This window comes from Heterodontus francisci, chromosome 17, assembly GCF_036365525.1.
Source record: "Heterodontus francisci isolate sHetFra1 chromosome 17, sHetFra1.hap1, whole genome shotgun sequence".
NCBI lineage: Eukaryota > Metazoa > Chordata > Chondrichthyes > Heterodontiformes > Heterodontidae > Heterodontus > Heterodontus francisci.
In genome coordinates, this window is record NC_090387.1 from 84,442,990 (window position 1) to 84,464,084 (window position 21,095).

Consider the following 21,095-nt stretch of genomic DNA (forward strand, 5'->3'; position numbering starts at 1 on the left):
GAGAGTGTGCTGTCTGTGAGAGAGAGAGAGAGTGTGTCTGTCTGTGAGAGAGAGAGAGTGTGTGTCTGTGAGAGAGAGAGAGAGTGTGTCTGTGAGAGAGAGAGAGTGTGTGTCTGTGAGAGAGAGAGAGAGAGAGTGTCTGTGTGTGAGAGAGAGAGAGAGAGTGTCTGTGTGTGAGAGAGAGAGAGAGAGTGTCTGTGTGTGAGAGAGAGAGAGAGAGTGTCTGTGTGTGAGAGAGAGAGAGAGAGTGTCTGTGTGTGAGAGAGAGAGAGAGTGTGTGTCTGTGAGAGAGAGAGAGAGAGAGTGTGTCTGTGAGAGAGAGAGAGAGTGTGTCTGTGAGAGAGAGAGAGTGTGTGTCTGTGAGAGAGAGAGAGAGTGTGTCTGTGAGAGAGAGAGAGAGTGTGTCTGTGAGAGAGAGAGAGAGTGTGTGTCTGTGAGAGAGAGAGAGAGTGTGTGTCTGTGAGAGAGAGAGAGAGTGTGTGTCTGTGAGAGAGAGAGAGAGTGTGTGTCTGTGAGAGAGAGAGAGAGTGCTGTGAGAGAGTGTGTCTGTGAGAGAGAGAGAGAGTGTGTGTCTGTGAGAGAGAGAGAGAGTGTGTGTCTGTGAGAGAGAGAGAGTGTGTGTCTGTGAGAGAGAGAGAGAGTGTGTGTCTGTGAGAGAGAGAGAGAGTGTGTGTCTGTGAGAGAGAGAGAGAGTGTGTGTCTGTGAGAGAGAGAGAGAGAGTGTGTGTCTGTGAGAGAGAGAGAGAGTGTGTGTCTGTGAGAGAGAGAGAGAGTGTGTGTCTGTGAGAGAGAGAGAGAGTGTGTGTCTGTGAGAGAGAGAGAGATTGTGTGTCTGTGAGAGAGAGAGAGATTGTGTGTCTGTGAGAGAGAGAGAGATTGTGTGTCTGTGAGAGAGAGAGAGAGTGTGTGTCTGTGAGAGAGAGAGAGAGTGTGTGTCTGTGAGAGAGAGAGAGAGTGTGTGTCTGTGAGAGAGAGAGAGAGTGTGTGTCTGTGAGAGGAGAGAGAGAGTGTGTGTCTGTGAGAGAGAGAGAGAGTGTGTGTCTGTGAGAGAGAGAGAGAGTGTGTGTCTGTGAGAGAGAGAGAGAGTGTGTGTCTGTGAGAGAGAGAGAGAGTGTGTGTCTGTGAGAGAGAGAGAGAGTGTGTCTGTGAGAGAGAGAGAGAGAGTGTCTGTGAGAGAGAGAGAGAGTGTGTGTCTGTGAGAGAGAGAGAGAGAGAGTGTCCTGTGTGAGAGAGAGAGAGAGAGTGTCTGTGTGTGAGAGAGAGAGAGAGAGTGTCTGTGTGTGAGAGAGAGAGAGAGAGTGTCTGTGTGTGAGAGAGAGAGAGAGAGTGTCTGTGTGTGAGAGAGAGAGAGAGAGTGTCTGAGAGAGAGAGAGAGAGAGTGTCTGTGAGAGAGAGAGAGAGAGAGTGTCTGTGAGAGAGAGAGAGAGAGAGAGAGTGTCTGTGAGAGAGAGAGAGAGAGAGTGTCTGTGAGAGAGAGAGAGAGAGAGTGTCTGTGAGAGAGAGAGAGAGAGAGTGTCTGTGAGAGAGAGAGAGAGAGAGTGTCTGTGAGAGAGAGAGAGAGAGAGTGTCTGTGAGAGAGAGAGAGAGAGAGTGTCTGTGAGAGAGAGAGAGAGTGTCTGTGAGAGAGAGAGAGAGTGTCTGTGAGAGAGAGAGAGAGTGTCTGTGAGAGAGAGAGAGAGTGTCTGTGAGAGAGAGAGAGAGTGTCTGTGAGAGAGAGAGAGAGTGTCTGTGAGAGAGAGAGAGTGTCTGTGAGAGAGAGAGAGAGAGAGTGTGTCTGTGAGAGAGAGAGAGAGAGAGTGTCTGTGAGAGAGAGAGAGAGAGTGTCTGTGAGAGAGAGAGAGAGTGTGTGTCTGTGAGAGAGAGAGAGAGTGTGTGTCTGGAGAGAGAGAGAGAGTGTGTGTCTGTGAGAGAGAGAGAGAGTGTGTGTCTGTGAGAGAGAGAGAGAGTGTGTGTCTGTGAGAGAGAGAGAGATTGTGTGTCTGTGAGAGAGAGAGAGATTGTGTGTCTGTGAGAGAGAGAGAGATTGTGTGTCTGTGAGAGAGAGAGAGATTGTGTGTCTGTGAGAGAGAGAGAGAGTGTGTGTCTGTGAGAGAGAGAGAGAGTGTGTCTGTGAGAGAGAGAGAGAGTGTGTGTCTGTGAGAGAGAGAGAGTGTGTGTCTGTGAGAGAGAGAGAGAGTGTGTGTCTGTGAGAGAGAGAGAGAGTGTGTCTGTGAGAGAGAGAGAGAGTGTGGTCTGTGAGAGAGAGAGAGTGTCTGTGAGAGAGAGAGAGTGTCTGTGAGAGAGAGAGAGTGTCTGTGAGAGAGAGAGAGTGTCTGTGAGAGAGAGAGAGTGTCTGTGAGAGAGAGAGAGTGTCTGTGAGAGAGAGAGAGTGTCTGTGAGAGAGAGAGAGTGTCTGTGAGAGAGAGAGAGTGTCTGAGAGAGAGAGTGTGTCTGTGAGAGAGAGAGAGTGTCTGAGAGAGAGAGAGAGTGTCTGAGAGAGAGAGAGAGTGTCTGAGAGAGAGAGAGAGTGTCTGAGAGAGAGAGAGAGTGTCTGAGAGAGAGAGAGAGTGTCTGAGAGAGAGAGAGAGTGTCTGAGAGAGAGAGAGAGTGTCTGAGAGAGAGAGAGAGTGTCTGAGAGAGAGAGAGAGTGTCTGAGAGAGAGAGAGAGTGTCTGAGAGAGAGAGAGAGTGTCTGAGAGAGAGAGAGAGTGTCTGAGAGAGAGAGAGAGTGTCTGAGAGAGAGAGAGAGTGTCTGAGAGAGAGAGAGAGTGTCTGAGAGAGAGAGAGAGTGTCTGAGAGAGAGAGAGAGTGTCTGAGAGAGAGAGAGAGTGTCTGAGAGAGAGAGAGAGTGTCTGAGAGAGAGAGAGAGTGTCTGAGAGAGAGAGAGAGTGTCTGAGAGAGAGAGAGAGTGTCTGAGAGAGAGAGAGAGTGTCTGAGAGAGAGAGAGAGTGTCTGAGAGAGAGAGAGAGTGTCTGAGAGAGAGAGAGAGTGTCTGAGAGAGAGAGAGAGAGTGTCTGAGAGAGAGAGAGAGTGTCTGAGAGAGAGAGAGAGTGTCTGAGAGAGAGAGAGAGTGTCTGAGAGAGAGAGAGAGTGTCTGAGAGAGAGAGAGAGTGTCTGAGAGAGAGAGAGTGTCTGAGAGAGAGAGAGAGTGTCTGAGAGAGAGAGAGAGTGTCTGAGAGAGAGAGAGAGTGTCTGAGAGAGAGAGAGAGTGTCTGAGAGAGAGAGAGTGTCTGAGAGAGAGAGAGAGTGTCTGAGAGAGAGAGAGAGTGTCTGAGAGAGAGAGAGAGTGTCTGAGAGAGAGAGAGAGTGTCTGAGAGAGAGAGAGAGTGTCTGAGAGAGAGAGAGAGTGTCTGAGAGAGAGAGAGAGTGTCTGAGAGAGAGAGAGAGTGTCTGAGAGAGAGAGAGAGTGTCTGAGAGAGAGAGAGAGTGTCTGAGAGAGAGAGAGAGTGTCTGAGAGAGAGAGAGAGTGTCTGAGAGAGAGAGAGTGTCTGAGAGAGAGAGAGAGTGTCTGAGAGAGAGAGAGAGTGTCTGAGAGAGAGAGAGAGTGTCTGAGAGAGAGAGAGAGTGTCTGAGAGAGAGAGAGAGTGTCTGAGAGAGAGAGAGAGTGTCTGAGAGAGAGAGAGAGTGTCTGAGAGAGAGAGAGAGTGTCTGAGAGAGAGAGAGAGTGTCTGAGAGAGAGAGAGAGTGTCTGAGAGAGAGAGAGAGTGTCTGAGAGAGAGAGAGAGTGTCTGAGAGAGAGAGAGTGTCTGAGAGAGAGAGAGTGTCTGAGAGAGAGAGAGTGTCTGAGAGAGAGAGAGAGTGTCTGAGAGAGAGAGAGAGTGTCTGAGAGAGAGAGAGCAGTGTCTGAGAGAGAGAGAGAGAGTGTCTGAGAGAGAGAGAGAGTGTCTGAGAGAGAGAGAGAGTGTCTGAGAGAGAGAGAGAGTGTCTGAGAGAGAGAGGTGAGAGAGAGTGTCTGAGAGAGAGAGAGAGTGTCTGAGAGAGAGAGAGAGAGTGTCTGAGAGAGAGAGAGAGTGTCTGAGAGAGAGAGAGAGTGTCTGAGAGAGAGAGAGAGAGTGTCTGAGAGAGAGAGAGAGAGTGTCTGAGAGAGAGAGAGAGAGTGTCTGAGAGAGAGAGAGAGAGTGTCTGAGAGAGAGAGAGAGAGTGTCTGAGAGAGAGAGAGAGAGTGTCTGAGAGAGAGAGAGAGAGTGTCTGAGAGAGAGAGAGAGAGTGTCTGAGAGAGAGAGAGAGAGTGTCTGAGAGAGAGAGAGAGAGTGTCTGAGAGAGAGAGAGAGAGTGTCTGAGAGAGAGAGAGAGTGTCTGAGAGAGAGAGAGAGAGTGTCTGAGAGAGAGAGAGAGAGTGTCTGAGAGAGAGAGAGAGAGTGTCTGAGAGAGAGAGAGAGAGTGTCTGAGAGAGAGAGAGAGAGTGTCTGAGAGAGAGAGAGAGAGTGTCTGAGAGAGAGAGAGAGAGTGTCTGAGAGAGAGAGAGAGAGTGTGTGTCTGTGAGAGAGAGAGAGAGAGTGTGTGTCTGTGAGAGAGTGTGTGTCTGTGAGAGAGAGAGAGAGTGTGTGTCTGTGAGAGAGAGAGTGTGTGTCTGTGAGAGAGAGAGAGAGAGTGTGTGTCTGTGAGAGAGAGAGAGAGAGTGTGTGTCTGTGAGAGAGAGAGAGAGTGTGTGTCTGTGAGAGAGAGTGTGTCTGTGAGAGAGAGAGTGTGTGTCTGTGAGAGAGAGAGAGTGTGTCTGTGAGAGAGAGAGAGTGTCTGTGAGAGAGAGAGAGAGAGAGTGTCTGTGAGAGAGAGAGAGAGAGAGTGTCTGTGAGAGAGAGAGAGAGAGAGTGTCTGTGAGAGAGAGAGAGAGAGTGTCTGTGAGAGAGAGAGAGAGAGTGTCTGTGAGAGAGAGAGAGAGAGTGTCTGTGAGAGAGAGAGAGAGAGAGTGTCTGTGAGAGAGAGAGAGAGAGAGTGTCTGTGAGAGAGAGAGAGAGAGAGAGTGTCTGTGAGAGAGAGAGAGAGAGAGTGTCTGTGAGAGAGAGAGAGAGAGAGTGTCTGGAGAGAGAGAGAGAGAGAGTGTCTGTGAGAGAGAGAGAGAGAGAGTGTCTGTGAGAGAGAGAGAGAGAGAGAGTGTCTGTGTGAGAGAGAGAGAGAGAGAGTGTGTCTGTGAGAGAGAGAGAGAGAGAGAGTGTCTGTGTGAGAGAGAGAGAGAGAGAGAGTGTCTGTGAGAGTGAGAGAGAGAGAGAGAGAGAGTGTCTGTGAGAGAGAGAGAGAGAGTGTCTGTGAGAGAGAGAGAGAGAGTGTCTGTGAGAGAGAGAGAGAGAGAGTGTCTGTGAGAGAGAGAGAGAGAGAGTGTCTGTGAGAGAGAGAGAGAGTGTCTGTGAGAGAGAGAGAGAGAGAGTGTCTGTGAGAGAGAGAGAGAGTGTCTGTGAGAGAGAGGAGTGTCTGTGAGAGAGAGAGAGAGAGTGTCTGTGAGAGAGAGAGAGAGAGTGTCTGTGAGAGAGAGAGAGAGTGTGTGTCTGTGAGAGAGAGAGAGTGTGTGTCTGTGAGAGAGAGAGAGAGTGTGTGTCTGTGAGAGAGAGAGAGAGTGTGTGTCTGTGAGAGAGAGAGAGAGTGTGTGTCTGTGAGAGAGAGAGAGAGTGTGTGTCTGTGAGAGAGAGAGAGAGTGTGTGTCTGTGAGAGAGAGAGAGAGTGTGTGTCTGTGAGAGAGAGAGAGAGAGTGTGTGTCTGTGAGAGAGAGAGAGAGAGAGTGTGTGTCTGTGAGAGAGAGAGTGTGTGTCTGTGAGAGAGAGAGTGTGTGTCTGTGAGAGAGAGAGTGTGTGTCTGTGAGAGAGAGAGTGTGTGTCTGTGAGAGAGAGAGTGTGTGTCTGTGAGAGAGAGAGTGTGTGTCTGTGAGAGAGAGAGTGTGTGTCTGTGAGAGAGAGAGAGAGTGAGTGTCTGTGAGAGAGAGAGTGTGTGTCTGTGAGAGAGAGAGTGTGTGTCTGTGAGAGAGAGAGTGTGTCTGTGAGAGAGAGAGAGAGAGAGTCTGTGAGAGAGAGAGAGAGAGAGTGTCTGTGAGAGAGAGAGAGAGAGAGTGTCTGTGAGAGAGAGAGAGAGAGAGTGTCTGTGAGAGAGAGAGAGAGAGAGTGTCTGTGAGAGAGAGAGAGAGAGAGTGTCTGTGAGAGAGAGAGAGAGAGAGTGTCTGTGAGAGAGAGAGAGAGAGAGTGTCTGTGAGAGAGAGAGAGAGTGTCTGTGAGAGAGAGAGAGAGTGTCTGTGAGAGAGAGAGAGAGAGTGTCTGTGAGAGAGAGAGAGAGAGTGTCTGTGAGAGAGAGAGAGAGAGAGTGTCTGTGAGAGAGAGAGAGAGAGAGTGTCTGTGAGAGAGAGAGAGAGTGTCTGTGAGAGAGAGAGAGTGTCAGAGAGAGAGAGAGAGAGAGAGAGAGAGAGTGTCTGTGAGAGAGAGAGAGAGAGAGAGAGTGTCTGTGAGAGAGAGAGAGAGAGAGAGTGTCTGTGAGAGAGAGAGAGAGAGAGAGTGTCTGTGAGAGAGAGAGAGAGAGAGTGTCTGTGAGAGAGAGAGAGAGAGAGTGTCTGTGAGAGAGAGAGAGAGAGAGTGTCTGTGAGAGAGAGAGAGAGAGAGAGAGAGTGTCTGTGAGAGAGAGAGAGAGAGTGTCTGTGAGAGAGAGAGAGAGAGAGAGAGTGTCTGTGAGAGGGAGAGAGTGTCTGTGAGAGGGAGAGAGTGTCTGTGAGAGGGAGAGAGTGTCTGTGAGAGGGAGAGAGTGTCTGTGAGAGGGAGAGGGGGAGAGTGAGGGAGGTGTGAGAGGGAGAGGGAGAGAGTGAGGGAGGTGTGAGAGAGAGGGGGAGAGTGCGTCTGTGTGTGTGAGAAAGGGCGTGTCTGAGAGGGCGTGTCTGTCTGTGTGTGAGAGGGTGTGTCTGTCTGTCTGTGTGGGAGAGGGCGTGTCTGTGTGGGAGAGTGTCTGTCTGCCTGCGAGAGAGAGCGCGTGCGTCTGTCTGTCTGCGAGAGCGCGCCTGACTGTCTGTGTTGGAGAGGGCATGTCTGTGTGGGAGAGTGTCTGTCTGCGTGAGAGCGCGCGCGTCCTAGTGCATGAGTCACAAAACGTTAGTATGCCGATACAGCAACTAATAAAGAAGACTAATGGAATGCTATTCTTCGTTGTGAGAGGAATTGAAAATAAAAGTAGGATGTTCTGCTTCAGTTATACAGGACATTGGTGAGACCACATCTCAAATACTGTGTGCAGTTTTGGTTTCCTTATTTAAGGAAGGGTATGAATGCGTTGGAGGTGTTTCAGAGAAGGTTTACTAGATTGATACCTGGAATGCGGGGGTTGTCTTATGAGGAAAGGTTGAACAGACCTGCTGAGTGGTTCCAGCATTTCTTGTTTTTATTTCAGATTTCCAGCATCTGCAGTATTTTGCTTTTATTGTATTGAACGGACTGGGCTTGTTTTCACTGGAGTTTAGAAGTGTGAGGGGAGACTTGATTGAAGTATATAAGATCCTGAACGGTCTTGGCAAGGGGGATGTGAAAAGGATGCTTTCTCTTGTGGGAGGTCCAGAACTAGGGGGCACTGTTTTAAAATTAGGGGTCACCCTTTTAGGGCAGAGATGAGGAGAAATTTTTTCTTCGAGGGTTGTGCAATTTTGGAACTCTCTGTCTCAGAAGGTGGTGGAGGCGGGGTCACTGAATAATTTTAAGGCGGGGGTAGATGGATTCTTGTTAGGCAAGGGGATCAAGGGTTATCGGGTAGATGGGAGTGTGGAATTCGAGAGACAAACAGATCAGCCATGATTTTATTGAATGGCGGAGCAGGCTAGAGGGGCCGAATGGCCTACTTTTGCTCTTAATTTGTATGCTCGTAAGTCCCATGCCCGAGATTTATGCCCATGATCCAGGCTGACACTCCAGTGCCGTCTTTCGGATAAGACATTAAATTGAGCCCCGTCCACCCTGTCGGGTGGATGTAAAAGATCCCATGATGGTATGGGAGTTACCCTACTGCCCTGGCCGATATTTATCCCTAAATTAACATCAGTAAGGAACAGATTATCTGCTGATTATCACATTGCTGTTTGTGGCTATTGCAAAGTGGCTGCTGCATTTTCTTTATTATGACAGTGACAACACTTCATTTGCTGTAAAGTTCTTTGAGGTTATGAAAGGAGCAATATAAAGGAAACCTAGGGGCGGAATGACCTACCCGGAGTGTCTCAGAAAAAGGGGAGGGGGCGGTTATACTATGCTATGGAAGCTTTTCCCCCCAAAATGTACTTTATTCATAAAAATCTGTTTTAAAAAATATTACAGAACAGTTCCAAGTTGACATTACAGAGAGTGCAAAAGAAATCAGTTTCCTTCAATACAGAATGTGAGTTGTCTCACAATCCTTCCATTCCATTTTATATGCAGTGTACATTTGCATCATATAGCAAAACCATATTTTGGTGCATACAGCCTGAGGCGTTTGACACAGGTTCCAGTCCCTCGGTATACTATGGCGGGAGGACATTACACTGTGGCCTTTCCCCATTGAGCCTTTGCGGCGTCTGCCCCAAGCTTTTGGAACTATTTCACCCTCACAGAGAGCAGTTAACTGTGGTTGTCTCACAGTTGATGTCGTGCTTAAATATGAAAGGGGTGATCGATGACATCGCTGGTGTAGATTTTTCACTAGTTTGGCGATTTGTCATCCGAGTTGCTGTTTCCTGACTTGGCCTTTTTTTTTCTCTTTCCTATCTCATCACCTTTCTGGAACACAAGCCCCTTACTATTCTGTGATTCTATAAGAATGTCTCATTCTTAAAATGGAAAAAGAGTGTTTTATCTACACAGCCTGGGAATTGATCAGGTAAACTAAATGGAGTGAACTGGAGTTTTTTTTTAAAGATGACTCGGGACTAACTGATAATTCGCATAATTTGCTTGGTGAGGACACTCCATTGTGGTAGGTCATCGGATTTTTGTTCTACTTCCTTTTGGTGAGCAAGTAATTCACTTAAAACCTGTCAGGGCACTGGTTTAAATTATTGCAGTCTTGCTTTCAGTTCAGTGGGATGTAAACAATAAATATCAACAGTAACCTCTATCCTGTCAGAATTGGGCAATGGCCAGTTTTCTTCTTGTAAGTCATTCACCAGAGTTTTGGTACCAGGAAGAGCTGGGTTAGTGAAGTTTGGTAAAGCCCAGTAAAATTCAAATTGTTGCAAATGATTCATGTTACACAGTATTAAGGCTGCACACATTTTTTTTTTCTTAAACTTGCTGTCAGAAATGAAATAAGGAGGAAGAACGAAGAGTCAATTGGAAGGAAAGGGAGAGAAAAGCTTCAAAGTAACGCACACTCTAATTTCTTTCAGATCCTGTAGACTGTTTCCAAGATGGATTCCTCACTGAGCTCTGGACAGATTCGCCAGAAGTTCATTAATTTCTTCAAGCGTTACAACCATGAGTATATCCACTCCTCAGCGACTATCCCTCTTGATGACCCCACACTTCTCTTCGCCAATGCTGGCATGAACCAGGTAGGTCAACAGATGCCATGTTTCTGTGAAGATCCCTAAGCGCTGCAGCCTTGAAATTGAGCTATGTGAATATTGGTACATAATATGTTTGTATGAAGTTTCTGTCTGTTATGTTAGCAGAGACATCAACCTTTTAATTAGTTTGTATCTGTTTAGATAATGGCCCAGTTTCCCCATTCAGTCACGGTCAGACCACAGCATAGGTTTGGCTGAAGACCCTTAAGCCTATTTTATCTTGTCCCATAATATCAACCCAATCATCATCCCATTAGTGTTGAGCTGTTTCCATCCTGGATGATCACTGATAGATGATTTCCATGTGGACTTCAGTTTTAAATGTTATGAAGTTATATCTGAATTTATTTTAGTTTGTTTTGATAAAGTTCTTAGCGAATACTTTCAATTACTGATAATTCCGCAACACTGTTTTACAAAGAAAACAGTGAACCATACTGGATTCATCCCATCCTCAGTACAAAGTCAAGAGCTTTTTGCTGTTTCGGGTAATATATATGAGCATCTCGTCTTATCCCAAACTGGGCTTCTTCTAGTTATCAACTTGTGCTGTAATATCACAGGCCCTTAATCCTTTGCATACAGAGCAGAAAAGCAACATTGAAGTAGTGTGTAAGGCTGTGTCACTTCAATAATGAAATCTAGTTTATAAGCATATTCCACTGTAGTGGAAGATTGACTGTGTCAGGAGTCAGTGGATGGAGTATGAAAGACAAAACAAACATTTCAACTTGAAGCAGAAAATGCTAGAAATGCATAGCAGTCATGATCTGTGAAGAGAAAAGACTGTTATAGCATTTTGGGTGTGTAGTGTCGCCAGAGTGTTCCGATTAAGGGTATAGCTAAAAGGTTGTAATCTTGCTCCTCTCTTTGCAATTGCTGATCGACCTGTTGTGCATTTCCAGCATTTTCTGTTTATATTTGATTTCCAACATTGGCAGTTTTCCCTTATTCAACTTGAGGCAGATGGTGAAGGCCAGGATGGTCGTTTCTTGGTTGGTAATGTGCGAGCAAACATCAGGTGATGTGCAATAGCATGGGATGACTGGCTTGTTTGTGTCTTCTATCTTGTAGAGAAGCACCTGGAATCACCTTGACACCTCTTGATGATGATGATGTGGCTTAAGGCAGTCAGCAGCTCACAATGTGGAGAATGTCTGGTGTGAACCCTAGTTGTCAGAGTTTCCACATGCTGGGTCACATTGCTGACTCAGTGTCATAATTATGACTTCACTAAAATAAAATTGTGCTCTGATATTCCGTATGAATTTGGTTTTTAAAGGGTTAATCTTGAACTTTGCTATTGAGTGAATAATTGTTATAAAGGGTTACAACTGAAGAGGTATGTTCTTGTCTTGTGGAAGTGAGCAGAAAGGTATGGCACTATGCTTAATGGGAAATATAGCCAAGTTAGGAATAGTAGCTTTGCTGAGCTTTGATTTTAAGTGGCAGAAACCACAATGAAATAGTTAAAAGTAAAGGCAGAGCGTGTGAGACAGTAAAGACTAGCCGACACTGGTAATTGCAAGGACATCTGTTCTTTATGGCCTGAGTGTATGACTCCCTGTGGTTTGAAGAAGATGGACTCATATGAATCAAAGGATGTCCATCCCTGTGTGAGTGATAAGAAGTGCTAGGCCCCTCTTATCTTCGTGAACTGCCACTACTTGATGTTGCTGCAGATGGCACGAAACACTCAGGAATGTACACCTAATAGAGATAGCAGGATGCGCCGCAATTACTTGTCACAAGGTAGAAACAGACTCATGATCTATGTAGGGAGTGAGACCAGCATGGTTATTGATGATTCCTATGCTCTTGCTAATTAGTTTGCTTGTCCGCTTTCTTTTATCTTGCTGGTACAAAACAATATATTAATAGTAACAAGTATGTATAGAGAATGGAGTGTATTGTTAACCTCAGTAACAGACGTACTGCATGTCACCATGTGGGTGAAGTTGAATTGTACCGCACTGATTGGTTAAACAAGGAGGTGTAGCATGAATCTTAATGTATAAACAGTAGTACCTGTATCACAAACTTCACTTACTCTGTGGGGGGACCCGACAGACTCTGGTGGAGTCAGTGCCGCTGTTCTCAGAGTAAGTCCGCTGGCGACTGCGCAAATAAAGTAATTGATTTTACCTACACATCCGACTCGGTATATTTACTGAACCAGACTGAAGGCAAAAAGAACTCAGATTCACAGTCTTAGCTCCTGGAGAGCTGCAGACATTATTTCAGCCGCAGTATGTCCTTTCTAGAACACAATTAGATTGTAGCACTGCAAGTTGCTGAGGTCAATGGAAATTATTCAGCTTTTTAAACAGAATTCTTTCAGAAACTTGGCAGCAAACCTACAGATGCTCTGAACTGTATTCCGAGTGCAGCCCTGAGCATGAACAGGGTTATAAGATAGGAATTGAAAGATTTGCTGAATGTCAGCGGAAACCTGAATTTCATTGCTCCTGTCCAAGCTGTCCTGAGCCGTTAACAAGACCTGGGGCACCCAGGCTCAGGGCCTAGCACTGGTCAGAAGATCAGGCATGCAATTGGATTTTAGGCTGTGAGACTGGAGCCTGCTGATGGGGATTTTTAAAAATTCTTTCTTTCATGGGATGTGAGCATCACTGGCAAGGTCAGCACTTGTTGCCCATCCCTAATTACACTTGAGAAAGTAGTGATGAACCACCTTCTTGAACTGCAGAATCCATCTGGTACAGCCCACAGTGCTGTTAGGGAGGGAGTTCCAAGTTTTTGATCCAGCAACAGTGAAGGAACAGCTATATAGTTACAAACCAGGATGGGGTGTGGCTTTGAGGGGAACTTGCAGGAGGTACTGGTCCCATGTGTCTGCCACCCTAGTTCTTCTAGGTGGTAGAGATCTTGGGTTTGGAAGGTGCTGTCGAAGGAGGCTTGGTGAGTTTCTGCAGTGCAATGAAAAGGAAAATATTAGCTAGGGTAAATGTTATCCCATTACAGGTGGAGACAGGAGAATTTATAGTGGAGAACAGGGAACTGGTGGAGAAACTAAACAATTACTTTGTGTCTGTCTTCACGGAAGAAAATACAAAAAATCTCCCAGAAATACTGGGCAACTAAGAGACTTGTGAAACTGAGGAACTGAAGGAAATTAGTATTAGTAAAGAGGTAATACTTGAAAAGTTAACTGAATTGGAGATTGATAAATCCCCTGGACCAATAGATGAACTACATTCCAGAGTGTTGAAGGAGGTGGCTGTAGAGATAGTGGATGCATTGGTGGTTATCTTTCAAAATTCTAGAGATTCTAGAAAGATTAGATTAGATTAGAGATACAGCACTGAAACAGGCCCTTCGGCCCACTGAGTCTGTGCCGAACATCAACCACCCATTTATACCAATCCTACACTAATCCCATATTCCTACCAAACATCCCCACCTGTCCCTATATTTCCCTACCACCTACCTATACTAGTGACAATTTATAATGGCCAATTTACCTATCAACCTGCAAGTCTTTTGGCTTGTGGGAGGAAACCGGAGCACCCGGCGAAAACCCACGCAGACACAGGGAGAACTTGCAAACTCCACACAGGCAGTACCCGGAATCGAACCCGGGTCCCTGGAGCTGTGAGGCTGCGGTGCTAACCACTGCGCCACTGTGCCTGCAGACTGGAAAGTAGCAAATGCAATGCCACTATTTAAAAGGAGAGGGAGAATGGAGAACTCCAGACTTGTTAGTTTGATGATAGCAGTAGGGAAACTGCTAGAATCTATTATAAAGGGTGTGATAACTGGCCACTTAAAAAAAATAATGGTAAAATTGGTTAGAGTCAACATGGATTTATGAAAGGGAAGTCATGTTTGACAAACCTGTCGGAATTTTCTGAGGATGTTACTTGTAGAATAGATAAAGGAGAACCAGTGAATGTGATGTATTTGGATTTTCAGAAAGCTTTTGATACAGTTCCACACAGGAAGTTAATAACATTAGAGTACATGGGATTGGGGGTAATATATTTGTGTGGATTGAGAATTGGTTAACAGACAGAAAGCAGAGAATAAATGGGCCATTCTAAGGATGGCAGGCTGTTGCTAGTGGGGTACTGCAAAGATCAGTGCTGGGGCCACAGCTGTTCACAATTTGTATCAATGATTTGATATGGGGACCAATTGTAATATTTCAAAATTTGCTGATGAGACAAAACTAGATGGGAATGTAAGTTGTGAGGAAGATGCAAGGAAGCTTCAAGCGGACTTGGACAGACTAAGTGAGTGGGCAAGAACATGGCAGATGGAATATAATGTGAATAATTGTGAAGTGCTACACTTTGGTAGGAAAAACAGAAAGACAGACTATTTCTTAAATAATGGGAGGTTGGGAAGTGTTGGTGTCCAGTGGGACCTTGGTGTCCTTGTTCATGAGTTATTAAAAGGTAGCATGCAGGTACAGCAAGCAATTAGGAAGGCAAATGATAGGTTGGCCTTCATCGTAAGCGGATTTGAGTACAGAAGTGAAGATGTCTTGCTACAATTGTATAAAGCCTTGGTGAGACCACACCTGGAGTATTATGTACAGTTTTGGTCTCCTTATCTAAAGAAGGATACACTTGCCTGTTGTTCTGTCGTTTTTTCTTTTCCGGGAAGTATGCAGTGTGCTTTTAAGGCAATAAAGGGAGCAGTACTGCTTTAAGGCAACAGGCTCCAGGGACTGTGAGCAAGGAAAGTGCATCTTGGTTGCCCCGGGATACAGCCATTAGGAGTGGAAGTACCAGCCAGTTTCAAATGTGCATTCTGGTTGCCCTTGGATATAACCACTCAGAGACTGAGGGTCGAGAGATACAATGTTGCAATTTTAATTTTGAACGGCTTATAGTGGAAACAGGCTGTTCTAACTCACGGAGACAGCTGGACCAGCATGAACCTAACAGAGTTCTCTGATAGTTTAAACTGAAGGAAGGTGAATTTTAGACATCACTTTTTCACCCCTCAGAATTCTAAAGCCAGATTGACTCATTGAAGTGTTTGCGAGTTGTTGATCAATTGAGGTCATCGCTGGACGAAAGAGGAGGTGCAGTTTCGGATGTTGGACATTTTCTTTTCCCCCATCAGGCGGCTGTGACGACTTCAAGCAACCTTGGACTGTTCCACATCGGAAGATTCCACTTCAGCTGGAGAGTAAATCTGCAAGGGCACTAATTTTTCTATTTTAAATGTTGTTTATATCTTAGTGTTTAAGAATTTAGTTTTTCTAATTAAACAGTTAATTTATTGATCTAAAGACATCTGGTTTGGTTAGCCTCATTTTGGGGTTGATGGATGGCCAATTTGGCCTGGTTTTCTTTAGTTTGGAAAGTTTAAAATGATATGTTATGCAATCTGTGGAGTCAACAGTGTGTTTCTCCCACTGCAATCAGAATCGTATATTTTGATTGGGGGATTTGTCTTGAGCAGTCGGTTGTAACATAGAGAGAGTGCAACGGAGGTTTACCAGACTAATCCCTGGGATGACTGTATTGTCCTATGCGGAGAGATAGAGGAAACTGGGCCTGTATTCTCTAGACTTTTGAAGAATGAGAGAAGATCTCATCGAAACTTAGTAAATTCTTACAGGGCATGACAGGCTGGATATAGATAGGATGTTTCCCCTGGCTGGTGAGTCTAGAACCAGAGGACATAGAATCATAGGAAGTTTAAGGCACAGAAAGAGGCCACTTGGCCCATCATGTCCGTGCTGGCTGAGAAACGATCTGCCTTTTCTAATCCCACCTTCCAGCATTTGGTCCGTAGCTCTTCAGATTCATAGAATCGTAAGCATAATAGAGATATAATCTCAGAATAAGGGGCAGGCTGTTTAAGACTGAGATGAGGAGGAATTTCTTCACTCAGAGGGTGGTGAATCTTTGGAATTCTTAACCCCAGAGCGCTGTGGAAGCTCAATCACTCAGCATGTTCAAGACAGAAATCAGTAGATTTCTGGAGACAAATGACATCAAGGGATATGGAGATAGCATGGGCAAGTGGCATTGAGGTAGATGATCAGCCATGATCTAATTGAATGGCCGAGCAGGCTCGACAGGCTGAATGGCATACTGATGTTCCTATGTTCCATCTTGAAGATGGTATTGCTATCACTGTGTGGCGGTGGTTGAGGTGGTGAATGTTTAAGGTGATAGATGGGATGCTGATCAAGCTGGCTGCTTTGACCTGGATGATGTTGCGTTTCTTCTGATTGATTGCTGTGCTTTAGTGTGTCTTAAAGTGTGGAAGTCGGGTGAAGACGTGATCAGATGTGGTTGTGGATTTTAACCCCCATGGTTAACCCTTGCTGCACAGGCTCCTGCTTGATGATTAGCCATTTGTCTATGATACTGGAGGGCTGCTGGCAGCTGTGGAACTGTACCCAGCAAGGGTCAGCATCTTTTTTTGGGGGGTGGGCGGTGCGGGAAGTTGGGGGCATAAATTTTCAGGGGAAAGCATATTTACAATGAGAAGCATTTTTCTAATCAGCGGTTTACTTTCTTTCTCCTTTGCAGTTTAAACCAATTTTCCTGAACACCATCGACCCATCTCACCCAATGGCAAAACTAACGAGAGCTGTGAATACTCAGAAATGTATCCGCGCCGGAGGGAAACACAATGACCTGGATGATGTGGGGAAGGATGTTTATCATCACACTTTCTTTGAGATGTTGGGTTCTTGGTCCTTTGGTGACTACTTCAAGGTAAAGTGAGTGGTTCTCTTAGAAACTGCCTTAAATTAGTGAATAAAGAACAAGAAATCTTGTGATATTGTTGGTAAACCCAACAAAGCCTAATGGCTCATGACATTTCCGAAATTTCATGGAGATTATAGGGTGTGTGTGATGGAGCGTGAGGACTAATATTCTTTGGGGATTGAGTCATTCGGGTAAAGTGTGGACTTCATTCCTGGAGGGCCAAATAGCATGATCTCCAATCCTCACCGCTCAACAATATACCCCAACGGGATAATAGAGGGAGCATAGCGACACTCGCCCAAAGAGCAGCCCAACCCCATACAAGGTAGGACAAATGAAGGCTGAACTCACCTTATACTTGTGCGTAGTGTTGTTAAGGTGTGTGGCTGTTGTGTGTGGTTATTTGGTTAGCATGCTGGAGGCAGTGTAAGGAACCCCAAGATAAGAATGTAAAAGCAAGTGTTGTCATCACAGCTGTCCCCCGATTCGAGGATGTTGTCTACTCAGGGTTGCAAGTTTCTGCCATGGTTCGTCATGTGACTGAGCAGGCCAATTTTCGCCTCGCAAATCTTTGGATCTTTGGGCACGTCGGGCAGGATGTCCCACGAGATATTGGGATCAGAGTGCAGGACTTGCTTCTCTACTGTCGCTCTACCTCGTCATTAAGACATTAGGACTCAGAAGTTTGCTGCAGCTTGGTGGACAAGTTGTCGTCATTCTGAGCAATTGGTAGCACTCCTCTCAATCGATAAGGTCAGTGCAGCCATGCTTCAACGAAAGCTTCAGAGTGTCTTTGAAGCCTTTACTTTGTCCTCCACTTGAATGTTGGCCATTTGAGAGTTGTGAGAACAGGACCTGGAGGAGGAGGTGACATTCAACCGTGGGGACACAGTGGCCAGTCCATTGGAGTTGATCTTGCACGAGTTTTGTCTGAATGCTTGTGAATCTGCCTTCAAGAAGGACACTAGGGTATGTTCGGTCCTCCCATTGAATCTGGAGGATGTGGAGGAGGCATTGCTGATGGAATTTCTCCAATGCTCTTCTGCATCGTTGATGCTCAGTCCAGGTCTTGCTGCACTACAGGAAGGTGGTGACGATAACTGCTCTGAACACTAAGACATTTATTGATTTGAGGACTTTGTTGTCAAACACTCGCTGCTGTAATTTGTGGAAGGCTGAACAGGCACGGGTCATCTGGTGTAGGAACTATTTGTCAATGGTTGCCTTTTGAGAGGGGTAACTGCCAAGGTATGAGAAATGCACAACATACTCCAGTGTCGTCTTCAACAAACATGGGAGGTGGAATATTTGGCTGACCAGGTGTGGGTCGATGTGAGTTTTGCTTTGGCAACATTTAAGGACAGGCCGTGCTTCTTGTATGCAGAATTGAAGAGATCAAGAGTGCCTTGCAAATCCGGTGCAGAGTGGGCAATGACACTGCAATCAACTGAAAACTGTAGCTCATGTATGTCTATGATGGTCAGTTTAGTTTTGGCAAGGAGGCAACCGATTTTAAAGAGCTATCTGACTAGACCGTATTTAATACTGACACCAGAGGGCAGTTGATCTTTGCGGTGAATAGCCACTGTCGGGTAGATTGGAAATAGTATGGGGGCTACACAGCCTTGCTTGATACCAGTCCAGATTTTGAAGGCATCTGTTTCAGATCTCCCACTCAAGACAGTTGTAGTCATGTCGTCATGAAGAAATTTCAGGATTGTAATGAAGTTTCTTGGACATCCAAATCATTAGAGCACAATCCACAGAGCCTTGCGATTTACTGAGTCAAATGCTTTGTTCAGGTCGATGAATGCAATGAAGAGTTCCTGGTGTTGTTCTTGACATTTTTTCTGCATTTGTTTGGCAACAAGGATCATGTCAGAGGCTTCATTGGAAGTCTTAAAGCCACACTGTGTCATTGGGAGGATGTTCTCAGCCACAGGAAGTAGGCGATTCAGGCGAATGCAAGTTAGGATTTTCTCTGCTATGGACAAGAGGGATCTTGATAATTTCCACAGCATTATTTGTCTCCCGCCTGAGATCAGGGGTGGGGAGAGAGTTCTGTTTCCTCCCAGTTCCACAGGATGAGTGCATGGAGACTCGATGTGAGCAAAAGTCCACCAGGTTTGAAGACCTCAGCAGGAATGCTATTGGGGCCACATCTGTTTGATTGCTTGTTGGAGGTCAGAAGATTGGACAGAATATTGAAAAAAAAAGAGAATGACACAAAAGATTAATAAGGAGGTAAAAATTAGAGCGAGAGAGAAAGTTAGCTAGAAATATAAAAAGAGATAGTAAGAGTTTCTATATATATTTAAAAAAGAAAAGAGTTAACAAAGTGAGCGTTGGTCCCATAGAAAGTGAGTCTGGGGAATTAATAATGCAAAATAAGGAAATGGCAGATGAAGAACTGGTATTTTACATCGGTCATCACTATGGAGAATACAAGTAACATCCCAGAAATAGTTGTAAATCAGGAACTGGAAGGAAGGGAGGAACTCGAGAAAATTACAATCACCGGGGAAGTGATACTGTGCAATTTGTTGGAGCTGTGGACCGACGAGTCCCCAGGTCCTTATGGACTTCATCCTAGGGTCTTAAAAGAAGTGGCTAGTGAGGTAGTTGATGTGTCGTTTTTAATTTTCCAAAATTCCCTAGATTCGGGGAAGGTTCCATTAGATTGGGAAATAGTGTATGTAACTCCTTTATTCAAAAAGGGAGGGAGACAGAAAGACGGAAACTACAGGCCAGTTAGCTTAACATCTGTCATAGAGAAAATGTTAGGAGCTGATTTTAAAGACATTACCTTGAATTTTTCTAAGTGCCTTGCTGTAATCAGGCAGAGTCAATATGGTTTTGTGAAAGGGAAATCATGTTTAACCAATTTATTGGAGCTCTTTGAAGAAGTAACATGAGCTGTGGATAAAGGGGAACCCGCGGATGCACTGTACTTGGATTTCCAGAAGGCATTTGATAAGTTGCCACATCAAAGGTTATTGCGGAAAATAAAAGCTCATGGTGTAGGGGGTAACATTTTGGCATGGATAGAAGATTGGTTAGCTAACAGGAAACAGAGAGTAGGCATAAATGGGTCATTTTCTGGTTGGCAAGATGTAACGAGTGGTGTGCCATAGGGATCAGTGCAGGGGCTGCAACTTTTTGCAATTTATATAAACGACATGGATGAAGGGACTGAAGGTATGGTTGCTAAACTTGCTGATGACACAAAGATAGGTAGGAAAGTAAGTTGTGAAGAGGACATAAGGAGGCTGCAAAGGTATATAGATAGGTTACGTGCGTGGGCAAAGATCTGGCAAATGGAGTATAATGTGGAAAAATGTGAAATTGTCCAATTTGGCAGGAAGAGTAAAAAATAAGCATATTATTAAGATGGTGAGATTGCAAAGTTCTGAGATGTAGCGGGATCTGTGTCCTAGTGCATGAATTGCAAAAGGTTAGTATGCAAGTACAGCAAGTAATTAGGAAAGCTAATAGAATGTTATCATTTATTGCAAAGGGAATTGAATACAATATTCGGAAGGTTATGCATCAGTTATACAGGGCATTGGTGAGACTATATCTGCAGTACTGTGTACAGTATTGGTCTCCTTATTTAAGGAACGATGTAAATGCTTTGGAAGCAGTTCAGTGAAGGTTTACTAGACTAATACCTGGAATGGGCGTGTTGTCTTCTGAGGAAAGATTGGACGGGTTAGGCTTGTACCTGCTGGAATTTAGAAGAATAAGAGGTGACTTGATTGAAACGTATAAGATCCTGAGGGGTCTTGACAGGGTGAATGTGGAAAGGATGTTACCTCATGTGGCAGAATCTAGAACAAGGGGTCTCTGTTTCAAAATAAGGGGTCGCCCATTTAAGACAGAGAAATTTTTTCTCTGAGGGCCGTGCGTCTTTGGAACTCTTCCTCAAAAGGTGGTGGACGCAGAGTCTTTGAATATTTTTACAGCAGAGGTAGATAGATTTATGAGGGTGAAAGGTTAATGGGGGTAGGTGGGAATGTGGAGTTGAGGTTACAATCAGATCAGCCATGATCTTGTTGAATGGCGGAGCAGGCTTGAGGGCCGAGTGGCCTACTCCTTCTAATTCGTATGCATGTGTGTTCGTATGTACAATATATGTATTCACTTTATTGATTAAAACTGGCCTGCCTTCTGTGTGTATGCCACAAATACAACCCATGCTGCAAATTTGTTCAAAGTAATGGAAGGTTGTTTTGAGTGAAATTGTAGAACCTCATTTACCGTAATTCAGTTCATGTAGGCTAATATTTTTTCTTTGTCTGTATAGGCACTGGCTTGTGAAATGGCCTTTGAGCTGCTGACGAAGGAGTTCGGGATCCCCGTAGAAAGGCTTTATGTGACCTATTTTGGAGGAAATGAGAAAGCAGGGCTGGAACCAGATCTTGAATGCAAGCAAATCTGGCTAAATGTTGGGTGAGATTTTCTTGAGAATTCCTTTTTTCTCCACCCCCCCCCCCCCCCCCCCCCCCACCATTTCTTTAACTGCCTTTCAATCCTTTTCCTCTATCATATACTGAGAATGGAATGGAGCTGTCTGTTATACTACTTTAATTCAGTCATGTTCCTTATGTCCATATGTATTCCATCCAGATTCTCTTTTATATCTAAGCTTTTTATTCTTAAAAATTAACTCGTCATTGCAGAAGCCCACTAGAGTTGAACTTGCCTGATTGCTGGTCAGAGCCAGGCCAGGGTATTTATCGGGGTGATGCCTATTGTTCACACCCCCTGCTGGCAATGTTTCCAGTATCCTAGCTGAACCAGCCATGAGGGAATATAAAAGGGATTGGTGATCCTTAGTGGGGAGGGGGTGACCTGTTCAGCTCCCCAGTGTAAAAACCCTTCAGCAGCATGCATTAGAGGAATGGGATTTATGTTAACGTA

General features: G+C 45.2%; 1 protein-coding gene across 1 annotated transcript in view; it reads left to right on the top strand.

Annotated features, from left to right (window-relative positions):
* Window positions 1-21,095, top strand: part of aars1 (alanyl-tRNA synthetase 1) — a 61,591-nt gene that overhangs the window by 2,207 nt on the left and 38,289 nt on the right. The window contains exons 2-4 of the mRNA XM_068049803.1: window positions 9,292-9,456; window positions 15,990-16,178; window positions 20,479-20,624. Coding sequence (XP_067905904.1) covers window positions 9,313-9,456; window positions 15,990-16,178; window positions 20,479-20,624 — 479 coding nt within the window. The 5' untranslated portion in view covers window positions 9,292-9,312. The remainder of the gene's footprint in view (window positions 1-9,291; window positions 9,457-15,989; window positions 16,179-20,478; window positions 20,625-21,095) is intronic.